Genomic DNA, 14,886 nt, shown 5'->3' with positions numbered 1-14,886 from the left:
AAAGATAAAATTGGGTACGCAGTAATCTGGTGTCTATGCAACTAATGTGAGTTCATATCCCACTGTGGCAGGTTGGGAATTTGAAATTAGTTTTGAAAAAAATTGAAATGAAACCACTCAGTCAGATTATTGAGATAAGCAATGAATGCTCAGTGACACCCACATCCTGTGAACAGATATTCTTTAAATGAGCACAGAAAGAGACATAGAAAGTGATTTGGAATACTTAAACATAGTGGACAATGTGTTGAGGCAATTAAAGAGAGAAAACGATGCTCGGCTCCTAATAGGGAAAAATCAACAAAGCTTAGACTTTCTCTAATTAATTATGGAGATGTTAAAACCGGTCCAAATCATTCCAACTAAGCTGGTAGTAATAGCATTCTTCTTGAACCACAGCATGGTAAGGTTGTGAAAGAGCAGGAAAATCGATGTTTCGGGCAACAATTTTCCTGTTCCACAGATGCTGCCTGACCTGCTGTGCTTTTCCAGCACCACTCTAATCTTGACTCCAATTTCCAGCATCTGCAGTCCTCATTTTCACCAAAGTTGTGAAGCAACTGAGTGACCTCAATGCTGGCCCCCTCATGGGATATCTTTCCATGATGGAAACAAGTTAACTAATGCCACTGAAAGCATCATCTTACTGCCCAGTATTTGCCCACAAGTCAATGAGATTACCGTGCAGAGAGCACGTAGGGTTATTTGTGAGGCAGTGTGATCAGTTCCCCTCAGTATCTGAGAGAGGGATGTGGTGTTGGGAAGGAGGATCTCTTGAAAGCTACCCTTGCTGATAGCCCTCTCCTCACGTCCTCTGCGTCTCATGCTCCATAAACCAGATCATTCTTCCATCACTCAGCTGGGATCTAGTGATGGTGTTAGGCCTCAGGTTGCTGTTCAGTGGAGCTGCTGGACTCTGACTGGTAACTCCTGATGAGTGGGACCTACACCCCAGTGATCTTTGATCCAAGGGAAAGCCCAAATGAGTGATTGAAAGGCTTTTCATTTAGTCAGTCTTTTGTAAACGAGGCCATGTGGGGCTCTCGCTGGCTGTTCATTTGGTGAGCAAGACCCTTGTCACCTCCAATAAATACACTTCATATTGATTGTGAATTTTGAATCGAAGAAATGTATTGGGATGATTGTGTGTGAATACTGTGAATAATTTTCGTCATCACGCTTGAAAAGAATATAATATCATTATAGAGGCTAGAAAGGATCAAGAAGCTCATTGTGCATAAAAGGAATAAGTCAGAAAAATCAGCAAAACAGGATCAAAGAAAGAAGGGACTTCATTGAAAACTGCTGTATTTGGGTTTTAGATTAGATCCCCTACAGTATGGAAACAGGCCCTTCGGCCCAACAAGTCCACACCGACCCTCCAAAGAGTAACTCACCCAGACCCATTTCCCTCTGACTAATGCACCTAACACTATGAGTAATTTAGAATGGCCAGTTCACCTGATCTGTACATCTTTGGATTGTGAGAGGAAACTGGAGCACCCAGAGAAAACCCATGCAGACATGGGGAGAATGTGCAAACTCCACACAGACAGTTGCCCAAGGCTGGAATCGAACCCAGGTTCCTGGCTCTGAGGCAGTAGTGCTAGCCACTGAGCCACCTTGCTGCCCCATGAAGACAATGGGTGAAATGTTATCCTTTCTGGAGCTATATGGACAGTGGTGTGTTAATAGGGTGCAAGTGAAAGAATTGGAATCTTAATGTGAAGAATATGTTGTTTTCAATGTTTCTCTTTAAAACTTCAAATGACAACTTCAGAATCATGCCATAAAGTGCCAACTACCATATTTTCATGTGCATTTGCATTTTCTCATAGACCAACTCACCTCCTTCTACTTCTCTCCTTCCCCAAGAAACTGGCCAGTGCCATGTCTCCACGTGAAAGTCAGAGCCAGTAACTGGCAGCTGCAGATCTCTGATCCTTGCCCTGGCCTTCATCTAGCTCTGTCTTCACCAGAACATCATCGCATATTCTTTGGACACCATCTGCCTCCAAACTTTGTCAGCATTGCCAAACCACCATCCTCAGCACATCATCATGCTAGTTCTTTGGAACTCAATGAGACCTACAACATGTAGGTGTTACGCCACTTTGTGCACAGACAAAAACACACACGTCATGATAGGTGACATACTTCCATCCTATGTTTCTTACAGCTCACTCGCTTTGAGCTTACTTGGTGGAGAATGATGCAAGCCCACGTTTATAGGCCTTGCTGTCTCCACAGGTCTTGTCAAAACAGTGTAAGTGCAGACTCAGGATCACTTGAGCCAACAACATCAACATTATGTCAGCTGTTGGAGCAAGATTTGTGCTCTGCAGGGCTGGGTGGCAATCCCATCCCAGTGGCCATCCAGGTTACAGCTGTCCTCAATTTTTTTAATGCCAATTTTCCAGGAGAAACTGGGAATATATAAGGCATCTCCCAATCCTGGACCCTCAAATGCACTGGGGATCTAACTGATGCTATTCTTTCCAGACAGCACTGTTCATATCCTTCATCTCGAATCAAACGTCCCAGTCATTTCCTAGTATTGCTGCCCCACCCCACACCAGTTGCATGATGCTATCATGTTACTTTGAGAGCACCAGTCTTTGGAGTCTGTCAGTGCAGAAAGCTTCCACTGCCTTGTGTGTTTAAGTTAAATGTGAACATTGATCGCCAAATTCTGGAAATCTGCACGAGATGTCCTGGGAGTTGCAATGACACAAACATACCAGACAATGCACAGCTCTCTGCCTTCATTCCAAGGTGTTTGGGTATTGCAATGTTGCAGAGAGATAATCCCTCCAAACCTGGCTGACAACACCTTAATGAAACTCTCCGACTAAAAAGCAAGGACATAATGTGACCCATCCTTCCACGCTTGTGGAATAGGTCATTGGCCATTTAAGATGGTGTTTCAATGTCTGGACCACTCGAGAAGGCCTTGCAGTACAGCCAGAAAGGGTGTGCCACATCATTATGGCATGCTGTGCCCTTCACAACTAGAGCTGACAAAGTGAGCGTGGTCCGGACCAGAGGAAACAGGGGATGGACAGCAACCTTCTAAAGATCGGGATCAGGACATTGACCAGGAGGGATATCCAACAGACCATGACAGAGAAACGTATCTTTGAGCTTCAGAAACCAGAAAATCATTGAAAATCACTTCCAGGATGAATAAGCTAGGTTTGGAACTTCCTTTAATCGTTTAACATACTGTTGATTACCTGGCAAGCAGCCCTGGTTTAGGATGAAGAACATATGGGCTCAGTGGTTTGCATTGTTGCCCAAAGCACCCGGGATTCAGGTTTGATTCCACCCTCAGACGATTGTCTGTGTGACGTGTGCACATTCTGCCCATGTCTGCATGGATATCCTCTGGGTGCTCTAATTTCCTCCCAGAGGCCAAACATGTGCAGGTTAGGTGGATTGGCTGCGCTAAAATGCCCATTGTATCCAGGAATGTACAAGCTAGTGGGTTAGCCATGGGAAATGTAGGGTTACAATGATGGGGATTGGTCTGGGTGGGATGCTGTTTGGAGGGTTAGTGCAGACTCCATGGGCCGAATGGCCTCTTTCCACACTGTATTGATTTTATGATTCCAACATGTTAACCTTGTTATCTTTTACAGTCCTTTACCTTTCTGTTGCTGAATAAATGTTTAACTAGGGGAAAATGCAGCAGTCATTGAAACAGTGCACTAACTTCACCTTGCGCTAATGTTAGGCAACTCTTCAAGTTTCAGTCACCTTATAATATTTTACTGTCAAACGGTGAAGTTTTTCATGATCGACAGCAGGTTAAGAGGCATCTCCTTTTGATCTTGCACACATCAGTGAGTCTTCACTGTTTCAGAGTGTGCTTAGACTGCTAAGCTGAGCTGGAATGCTTCAGCATCCTGTTGAACGTGTGATGGCTGCATTTTGTAGAACTTTACTCAGCAGACCGATATGCTGAGAGGGAGAATGGATGTATGGACTGTGCATTGTCGCCTTGAATGGCAATGTGCATCCCTGAGAAGCTAACACACCAAATGAATCTTTTCCTGTAGAAATGTGTGAATTATCACTGATTGTATATCTTACACCCACTTTATGAATGAGGTGTGGAAGATGTCAAGCTCCAGTAGAATCCTTGTACATTGTGTTTAGCCTCAGTGTTACCCTCCTCAAGGTGAAATCCCTTGATGCAGTCATCAGTAAATCCCAGCTCTAGGATCAGTAACATTTTATGTTATATCAGACAGTACATTTCATCTTCCTTTACCTCTGACTATTTGAGTGCAGTCCCAGCATCTGCAGTGGGGGTGGAGGGAATCTGTTCTGTCGTTAGCCCTGCTGGCCTGGAATATTTGGGAGATTTCCCCATGGGAAGTCTGGATCTAGAGCACCCAGGCGTTCTGAGAGTTCCCTTCTGAGAGTGCAGTGCTGAGATGTCGGCTCACCCTCCTCAACTGACTGCTGCAGGCTTTGGCATCATAGGCAGGGAGGAAGGCGAAGAGGACAAGTATCTTTGAGTATCCTGAGAGGACATCTCTTGGCATCCTGGGAATGGCTTTCTGTCCGGCTGGATGGATTGAAAGGTGGGTGTCCTGGAGTGAGGTCAAAGTCCCTTGTCCTCTCATGCCATTGATCTTGAGCACCTATGGATAGAGTTAAGTGCAGGCCTGTACACCGAGATCCTGAGTGAGCTGGATCTAACTCTACATGGAGGGTGGCAATCTCCTCCTGGAAACTGTATGCACTCTAGAACCAGCATTGTACTGATAACATCAATGGACTCCTCCACCTTTTGATTCAGTTTACTAACAGTCAATGATAAACCTGCCTGCATCTCTCCTTTATCACAAAGTGTAGTGGCTGAGACCGTGGGATGGTCTCCTGCCTGAGGGTGAGCAAGTTCTTGATTTCTCCCAGTCCCTTGTGTCTTGGGACATTTCTTCGTTCTCCAGTTGGGGAGGCATCCCAGTGATGTGCTCACCAGATTGTGTTCCAGAATCTAGAGAGAGAGCCCTCCAAGGTGAAGCCCACTGAGCTGTTGGAGGATGTAGGAGACAGCTGTGCCGACACATCCCTGAGTTCTCACTGATTCCTTCTCAGAGATGGAGCTGACGGCTGCTGGGGTTGGACTGTTTGGATGACACTATTGCCTACGTAAGAGAAGGGAAGGAATTAGCTGTGTAAGAGAGGTAAAAGTTTGTACAGGGAGGAGTGTGTTAGCATTGGTTGTAATGGGAGAGCAGTCTGGTTTAGCATAATCAGGCCAACAGGATTGGCTTGCCCTTGAGGTCTCCCAGTCCCCACGTGAGCAGTTGTGCTCTTCTCCATCCAGCTCAAGGATTTTCCCTCCTACTGCCTGAGAAACCTTAGGTCTGCTGCCCTCTTTTCATCCTTTCTGCCTATTAGTCAGACAGTTTATTTTGCTCTGAGACACACGGTGGTGTTGGGTATAATGGAATTGTATAGAAGTGCTGTTAGTGATGATGCAGGAGCAGGAAAAGTGAGCAGAGATCCTTGGTAAATGAGTAGGAAGTGCAGGGCGCAGGAAAAGTTCATAGTTTTGGAGGTTGCGATGAATGGGAGCTGTTTCTTGATGTGATGTGTGCAGTAGTGAGAGTTGTTGACACTGAGCCTTGCTGAGAGGCAGAGTTAGTGATTTGTGGCTCTGTCAGTGTGAGGCAACAGAGAGAAGATGGTGGCAATTACTGTTGCAGAGCGCAGAAGAGTGTTCACCTTTTTCCTGGACCCACTACACATTACATTTTACCCGGGACTCAGCACTGACCCAGGTGGTTACCTCACTCCAAATGGGCAGTTTCAGGTGGTGGTCTAGAGGGGGGAGCCATAGCCACTTCCTCCAGCACCTCAACTACCAGCACCTCTAGGTCGCTGTGGGTGAGACTTCCCTTTCTGGGCTATGTTCTTAGTGTTGATGGTTACGCACCTCAGTGTGAAAGGCAGTTCCTGGTTTGGAGTGTTCGAAATGGTGTCTGGGTGTGTTTTAAACATGGTACCAGTGCTGTTAACGCTGAGCTGACCCGCTAGTGATGAGCGGAGTGTCGGAGGCTGTCGGAGGCTTATAGAGGTTTTCAAAATTATGAGGGGCATGGATAGGATAAATAGGCAAAGTCTTTTCCATGGGTTTGGGGAGTCCAGAACTAGAGGGCATAGGTTTAGGGTGAGAGGGGAAAGAAGTAAATGGGACCTAAGGGGCAACTTTTTCACACAGAGGGTGGTATGTGTATGGAATGAGCTGCCAGAGGAAGTGGTGGAGGCTGATACAATTGCAACATTTAAGAGGCATTTGGATGGGTATATGAATAGGAAGGGTTTGGAGGGATATGGGCTTGGGTACAGGCAGCTGGGACTAGATTGGGTTGAGATATCTGGTCGGCATGGACGGGTTGGACCGAGGGGTCTGTTTCCATGCTGTACATCTCTATGACTCTCCCACTGCACGACCTGTGCTGTCGAGCTTGAATGCATTGGAACTGAGTTGAAGAGAGGAAGGCTGTGAGTAAAATCATTGGGAGCCATAGTGAACCTGGTGCTGTGAATCTCACTTAACAAAACACTTTAACCCAAAAAGTGAAGATTCTACCACATGGGTCAAACCCCATTCTAAGATGCAAGCAGAAATTTTAACTGATGAATGTGCACATGTTTTAAGCTACCACATCATCATGATACACAATTAAAACTATATCTTTTGGATGAGATTTTAACTGAAGGTCCTTTTTGGCTGCACAGGTAGAAGTAAGTGATGCCATATAGTGTTCACCTGGTGCCTTGGCAAATACTTCTGTCTCAACCTATACAATCAGAATCCTATTAACTGGTCATTTATCTCATTCATTGTTTGTGAGACTTCGCTGTGTTCTACTAAATTACTGCAATTGTCTACATAACGGTGCTTAAAGACCACATTGACTGTAGCATTCTATAAATGCAAATTTTAAAAAAAAGAAATTATATGTATGCATACAATGTGAACTCAGAAATTGGCTTTCATTGTCATTTAGTAGCATATTGAGCAAACAGAAAAGAGAGCAGTTAACCTGACAGGTAGAGAAGTGAGTACAAAACCAAATAGTCACACATGCTGGAAATCTGAAATAATTAATTCAGATAAATGCGAGGCGCTGCATTTTGGGAAAGCAAATCTTAGCAGGATTTACACACTTAACTGTAAGGTCCTAGGGAGTGTTGCTGAACAAAGAAACCTCGGAGTTAGGCCACTTTTGGAATATTACGTGCAATTCTGGTCTCCTTCCTATTGCAAGAATGTTGTGAAACTTGAAAGGGTTCAGAAAAGATTTACAAAGATGTTGCCAGGGTTGGAGGATTTGAGCTATAGGAAAAGTTTGAATAGGCTGGGGCTGTTTTCCCTGGAGCATCGGAGGCTGAAGGGTGACCTCATAGAGGTTAATAAAATCATGAAGGGCATGAATAAGATAAATAGACAAAGTATTTTCCCTGGAGTGAGAACTAGAGGGCATAGGCTTAGGGTGAGAGGGGAAACATATAAAAGAGGCCTAAGGGGCAACTTTCTCATGCAGAGGGTGGTACGCGTATGGAATGAGTTGCTAAAGGAGATGGTAGAGGCTGGTACAATTGCAACATTTAAGAGGCATTTGGATGGGTATGTGAATAGGAAGGGTTTGGAGGGATATGGGCTGAGTGCTGGCAGGTGGAACTAGATTGGGTTGGGATATCTGGTTGGCATGGACATGTTGGACTGAAGGGTCTGTTTCCGTGCTATACGTCTCTATGACTCTAAAAACAGAGATTGCTGGAAATACTTGGATCTGGCTACATCTGTGCAGAAGTAGCATTTCAGCTTAATCATCTGTCATAGTTTATTAATGATGAGGAGGTGCTGGTGTTGGACTTGGGTGGATAAAGTTAAAAATCACACAACACCAGGTTATCATCCAACAGATTTATTTGGAAGCACAAGTTTTCAGAGTGCTGCTCCTTTGTCAGGTAACTCCCTGCCATTTGACAAAGGCACAACGCTCTGAAAGCTTCTACTTGCAAATAAACCTGTTGGTCGATAACCTGGTGTTGTGTGATTTTTAACATGCTTTATTAAGGAAATTTAAATAAATTTGGATGCTGCTGAGATGAATGCCATGCAATGTAATGGAGCTTGTATTATGCAGTGTGGTGCTGGGGGATCTGATCTGTTTGGCTCAGTTAGATTTCCTTCTGCTTCAGGTATGCATGGTGCCATTTTTGGTTATTGCATTTCCCACTCCAAGATATTGTTATGGACCAGACCAGACCCGCTTAACAAAATTTCAGAAGATAGCCTAGGCCCTAACCTTTGCTTATTTTAAAGGCAAATGCATTTCGACTGGTTAAACTACTTGACATTCTGCAAAACAAAGTTTATTCACACCCTATCACTAAAATATAGCAAAATAAGGAAGAACTTAGAATGATTTAACTCTGTTGGAAAATTTAACAGAACAATAGATGGAGTAATGATTAGAAATTAATTGTTCCAGTATAGTAACATCCCAAAAGCACACCTTTTGGCAAAAAAGCAAATTCAGCAAACAGATCTTGCCTCTCATGCAATCCAGCAGGTGAGGAAGAGAACCTCCCAGCTTTTGGTTGTAATTGACAGAGGGAAAAAAAGCTTCCATTTCCTCAAGCCCACAGCAACAACTGTTAAAAGCTGACTGAAAATCCTTGTTCTGTGAGAACTTGACCACACCTACTCAGGCTGCTTCTATTGTTCCAACTTTAAAAGATATCCCCAGGCCTCACCAGTTGTTGATCTTCTCAGAGACTGCTCAGTACCTGTCCCCCAATCTCTCTCTTAAAAAAAAAGGACAAAACACACCTCTTAAAGCCACAGCATTGTCACAATACGGGTATTAAGTGGAATGTAGTGAATTAATTTAGCAGATTGCAAAACTCTAGTCTTGGTAGACAACGGTGATTTCCAAGGCGAAAGTGGGTACTACAGATGCTGGAGATTAGAGTGGTGCTGGAAAAGCACAACAGGTCAGTCAGCATCCGAGGAGCAGGTAATTCAACATTTCAGGCAAAAGCCCTTCATCAGGAATAAACAGTGATTTACAAATCCTACTTGTACCTAATTTCATATCAGAGAGAGATTGTGGAACCTCAAATTAAGCTATGTCCCAGAAATGAAAAGCAAGTCTTTAATCCACAGGATTGGCCAGCACCCAACAGAAGGTAAAGCTTTGTATCTGTTAGGTTTGAATTTTAGTACTAGAATGAAAATTCAGACTGACAGCACTGTCAGTTCCCATGAATTGCTGATGAACTTACCCATCTATCTTCTCTTTGCAGTTCCGGTATAAGAAACGAGTGTACACCCAGAGTCATATAGAAGAGAAACAATTGGCCAAGCTACACACAAAGGTAGGTGCTCCTTTGGTTCAATGATAAACATGGGGACGTGGAGATGCTTTAAGTATCAAGAGACTTGACGTTTATTCCAGCATTCACTCCTATGACCAAGACAGCTCAATACAAACTGGACTCAGCACCTTTACTGCTAAAACTGTTGCTCATGCTTTTATTGGCTTGCGACTGGATTATTCCAATACTTTTCTGGCCAGCCTCCTATCCTGCATCCTCCAGAAACTTGACCTCAACCAAAGCCATGATTACCTGACGATAACTCCTGTTCACCATCATCCTTTGCTTGTTATCTATTGTAGCTTCCCATATGACAATATGTCAATTTTAAAATTCTCAATGCTTTCAGTCCCTCTATCCTTCATTTGTATCAGTAAATGGGCAAAACAAAATGCTATGACAAGGTCCTAAAAACAGTGAAGGTTCCTTTGTTCTGCTGGCTTGTTCTGTCAGATCAGAGATTTAATTGATCTGGCAGCTTGACCACCTGCCTTCAAAGGATGGCACCTGGTGATAGGCCTTGCATTGGTGAAACCGCAGGAACATATTGGAAAATTCATTTTTTCTTCTATTGCAATAGCATGTGAATCAGGTGATAGTGCTATTTCTCCAAGAAAACAGTGAAGTCATTTGTCTATACGTAAGTGTTCCCATATAAAAAAAACTGTCCCATTGCAATATTAACCTGTGCTCCAAAATTCTGTACCACGACATGAACATACCTTTCAAAGCCATTTGGTTTGAAGCTTTATATGTTCTTTAGACTGTAGTAAATACTCTCTTTTCCTACAAATAATTATATTGTTAGGGTAAGACTGGATAGTTTAGTCTTCGACAATGTTGAGTTTTGGAACCACACCCCTGTGACAAGACACTGCAGCATGAGATTGCTGAGGACTTTATGTTGAAGTTGTAACTTGAGGTATATTTTTCAGAAAAGGGACTTGTCTCGTTTGGTTGAATTCTCTGTTGTGCATTAAGTATTCAACACCTTCTGTAGAACGATCTTCATTCAGTGGAACCTTTACTGGGTAATGCTTCTTGAACAATTCTCTGAACTCTGCTATTTGGATTCCTCATTCGAGAGTTAGATCTTCTTTTGGAGAAGTTCAGCGACTGATTAATCTAAGAGACCAATAATAATCCCGTGGCAAATGAGCTGGTTTTGTAAGTTTCCATTGTTGCATGGTTCACATAGTTATTGGTTATATACTGGTTATTAATGAAAATATCTACAGTCTCTGCTAAGGGTCAATACTTGCTATTTTGCCAGTATCTTATCTATTCCTGAAGTGAAATATTGATCAAAAAGCAACATTTAAAAGGCACTTGGATGGGTACAGGAATATAAAGGGTTTAGAGGGATTATGGAGCCAAATACGAGCAAATGAAGCTGATCAGTTTAGGATATCTGGTCAGTATAGATAGTCAGACTGAATGGTTTGTTTCTGTACTGTATAGCTCTATAACTGCAGAGTCAAAGGTAACCTATTTCTTGTTGATGTGTTGTTGGTCTAATACATGATCTAAAGTACTTCCCTCATAGTAGAGAAGTGTGCTTGCCTGATCTGCATTTGCTTTGGTGTCCAATGCTGAGACTGTTTGAAATCTTATTTGCTGTGCTTTCCACATTTGCCAATTTGCTGATGTAGTAATTGGATCTAATAGATTAAATGTAGCTGTTCGAGAGGTTTGTGAGTGTTGTTGCACTCGCTGATTGCTTACAGGCACTCAAAGCTGTTGATTATTTTTTTCATTTTGAAATTGCACATTAAGATTTCGATCTCATTGAACTAGATACATTTTGTTGCCTTGTGATATTCTTGTTCGTCTAAACTGTTATTGAATCTTTGTTGTTATTGTCCTGAAATCTGTTGATGTTTCTGCTGATTTTAAGTCAACGTTAGGTTTTCCTTTACCAATATGGTGTTTCCATGGAGACAAACGAAGATATTCCTTTTCCAAACTAAAGAGTTTCCAAAAGATCTGGGGATAGAATCTCTAAACAGCTGCAATCAATACAATTGTTTTTGACTGTACTAAACAGATCTGCCATGATATAATAATTGGGGTCAACGTTTACCTGCATTGAGGTATTTTCATGCCGCGTGCAATCTTCTTTGATCAAATTCAGCTTTTTTTCTTTGCAATGCTTTCCTCTTAATAAATGAAACTTTGTATTTACTGAATAAAATTTGCATTCCTTGCCCAAAGCTTACTTCATTGTTTGGCCTCTGGAGCTTTGAAGTCATTGCAGTTCTTTCTTCTAATTTTGTTCAGTTCATCGACGTGCCTTAAGCCTGTTTTTGAAGAATTTTCTTAACTTGATTGTTGATAAGTTTTCCTTTGAATAAATAATTTAAAGCTGCTAAGTAGTTGCTAAAAATCTTAACTCTGCTTCTTCCCAGCCCAGTATTTTTGGGATCTTCCTCTTAGAGATTGCTTCTGTTCTGGTTAGCACTGCTGCTTCACAGCGCCCGGGACCTGGATTCGATTCCAGCCTCGGGTGACCATGTGGAGTTTCCACATTCTCTCACCATGTCTGCGTGGGGTTTCCTCCAGGTGCTCCAGTTTCCTCCCACAATCCAAAGATGTGCAGGTTAGGGTGAACTGGCCATGCTAAATTATTCCATTTTATCCAGGGATGTGTTGGCTAGGTGGATTAGTCATGGGAAATACGGGATATGAGGATAAGGTGGGGTTTAGGTCTGGGTGGAATGCTATTCGCAGGATTGATGCAGACTCGATGGGCCAAATAACCTCTATCTGCAATGTAGGGATTCTATGATATCCAGTAATCGGCCTCTTTTCAGGTGTGCACAATCCAGATTTATCCCTTTAGCTGCTAGAGGGCATTTGTAACTCACATTCTTTTACTTTCTCTTAAAAGCTTATTTTCTCCACTCAGCTGTAAAAAGCTTTTATTGACTTTAAATTGGCTTGGCGATTTCTCTGCAGAGACGTTCTGTTCAGAGAGTCTTCCTTCCCAGCAGCTATTTAGCTCCTTGGCTCTTCTGCCTGCTGGCTGGTACTAAATTGGACTGTTGACCTTTTGAGTTACTCTCTTCTCCAGGCAATTTCAGGTCTGCTTCTGGATCTTCGCTACTGCCACCATTTTCTCAGCAATCCATCGCATTGTGGTCACCATCTTTCATTGTGTGGTTTTGGAATCACACCAGAGACTTTGGATTCAAATCAGATTGCCTAATGAGAAGGCAAAGTCAAGGACTGTCTGTAAAAATTGGCTTCTGTAGTACTCTATTCAATGCATATTCACATTATATACAACAATGTGTGGTAATCTGCAAACGACCGGGTTCTATTCTGAATTGTTAAGAGACTTTTATCGATGTACTAACCACACTGTGCTTTTCATGCCATGTGTGAAACAGCTCCAAGGCATCATTATAAAGTTGCACCAGAGTCCTAAGGGTCATGTTGAACAGTACACAACGCTACACATTACATCTCTGGTGCTGGAAATGAATATTTTGAGTGGTGACTGGGGCACCAGTTATATGGACTGCATTGTACTAGACTGCATTAAGCTTCCTAAGTGTTATTGGTACTGCATTCTCTCAACTAACCAAGTGCAGTCTATTCCACTTGTGCCTTGTAGATGGCAGCAAGTCTTTTGGGAATCAGGAGGTGAGTAACTCATTGTGGAATTTGCAATCCCTGACTATTCTTCTGGGCTTGGTTAAATTAGAACAAAGACCTGCTTGAGCTCTGAAACAAAAACTAAAATTCTGGGCAAACTCAGCAAGTTTGGCAGCTTCTGTGGGGAGAAAGCAGAGTTAACATTTTGAGTCCAGTGTCTGGTTCTGCTTTTTGCCCACAGATGCTGCCAGACCTACTGAGTTTCTGTTCTCTTCTGCACTTTGTACTTAAATAACAGGTTCAGTTAAGTTTCTGATCAATGACAATGAACCCAGGGTGTTGATGGTGGGAGATTTAGTGATGGTCATGTTATTTAATGTCAAAGGGAAATGGCTCGATTCTCTTCTTTTGGAGATGGTCATCACATGGCATTTGTGTGACATGAATATTCTGTTGGACCTAGGAGCTTAACCCAATCTATGCCTGCAGCAATACCCTTGGGTTGACATTATTGACTTGCAAAAATCACAAGCATCTTCCATTGAATGAGGTATGGGGACAGTAGAAAGTTTACTCTTTAATTTCCACTGATTTCGCCTTTGCTGGGGATCCATTGTGCAATGCTCAGTCATGCAATGATGCCAAAATGTCAAAGGTAGTCATTACCATTTGTGCTGGAAAGGAGCAGATTATTTCAACTGATCTGAATAAACTCCTTTTACTTCTTTCTTTCTTCCTCTGCTCCCAGTGTGCTGTCAATCAATTTGCTGTTTAACTTCAAACAAGGAGTCAAAGTTGTCTCTCCACACTTGATACTGGGAAGTTATTTAAGTAGCAATACCCAGAGGGGGACAGGAAGTGACAGAATGGGCAAACGTAGAAAAGAGTAACTATAGTGTTAAAGGAGGGAAAATGGGTTAATAAAACAAAATAAATAGTTCCTTACTTAATTGCAGTTGATATTCAGAATAAATGCAATGAATTAACAGCGCAAGTAGAAGTTAATAGGATGATTTTATAACAATTATGAAGTCATGGTTACAAGGACATCAAAGCTGGGAATGAAATATTCAGGACAATGTGTCTTTTCAAAATGACAGGCAAGAAGGAAAGGGTAGCTTTGTCAGTGTGATAGCAAGAAATGACCTTGGACTGGCAGATGTAGAATCTATATGAGCAGAGGTCAGAAATAACAAGGGATGGAGGACACTGATGGGAATAGCCTTTACTCCCCCTATCCATATGAATAATATAGGAGAGAAAATAAATCAGTACACACTGGTACATATTACATCTCTGGTGGAGGAAGTGAATGGGGCACCAGTTAAATGGACTGCATTGTACTGGACGGTATCAAGGTAATGTCAGTATGTAAAAAAAGCAATGTATCAATCATAGATGACTTTAATCTTCATTGGAAGAAAAACAAATTGGCGGAGGTAGGCATGAAGAAGAATTTAGTGTTGAAAAATGTGGTGCTGGAAAAACACAGCAGGCCAGGCAGCATCCGAGGAACAGGAAAATTGACATTTCGGGCATAAGCCCTTCTTCAGGAATGAAGAAGAGTTTATACTGTATTCAGGACAGTTTTCATGAACAATGTGTTGTGGATCCAACAGAGATCAGGCTGCTTTGGATCTGGTAATGTGTAATGAGACATGTTTAATAAATCATAGAATCCCTACAGCATGGAAGCAGGCCATTCTGCCCATTGAGTCCACACTGACCCTACGAAGAGCATCCTAACCAGACACCCCACCCCATTACCTGAAACCCTGCATTTCCCATGGCTAACCTTTGTAATCTGTACATCCCTGGATATTATGGGTAATTTATCACAGCCAATCTACCCAACCTGCAAAACCTTGGACTGTG

The 14,886-nt window shown here is 42.5% G+C and overlaps 1 protein-coding gene across 3 annotated transcripts in view; it reads left to right on the top strand.

The window, feature by feature from the left end:
- The window catches only part of shank3a (SH3 and multiple ankyrin repeat domains 3a), a 1,012,090-nt gene that overhangs the window by 316,172 nt on the left and 681,032 nt on the right, over positions 1 to 14,886 (top strand). For all 3 annotated transcript variants that reach the window (XM_087999457.1, XM_043713934.2, XM_087999456.1), the window contains one exon: positions 9,340 to 9,411. In XM_087999457.1, coding sequence (XP_087855583.1) covers positions 9,340 to 9,411 — 72 coding nt within the window. The remainder of the gene's footprint in view (positions 1 to 9,339; positions 9,412 to 14,886) is intronic.

The sequence above is a fragment of the Chiloscyllium plagiosum genome, unplaced genomic scaffold (assembly GCF_037043375.1).
Source record: "Chiloscyllium plagiosum isolate Xiang-an unplaced genomic scaffold, Cpla_swu_hap1 HiC_scaffold_23, whole genome shotgun sequence".
Taxonomy (NCBI): Eukaryota; Metazoa; Chordata; class Chondrichthyes; order Orectolobiformes; family Hemiscylliidae; genus Chiloscyllium; species Chiloscyllium plagiosum.
Note: the sequence above shows the minus strand (reverse complement) of the source record. Positions and strands in the feature narration are given on the sequence as shown.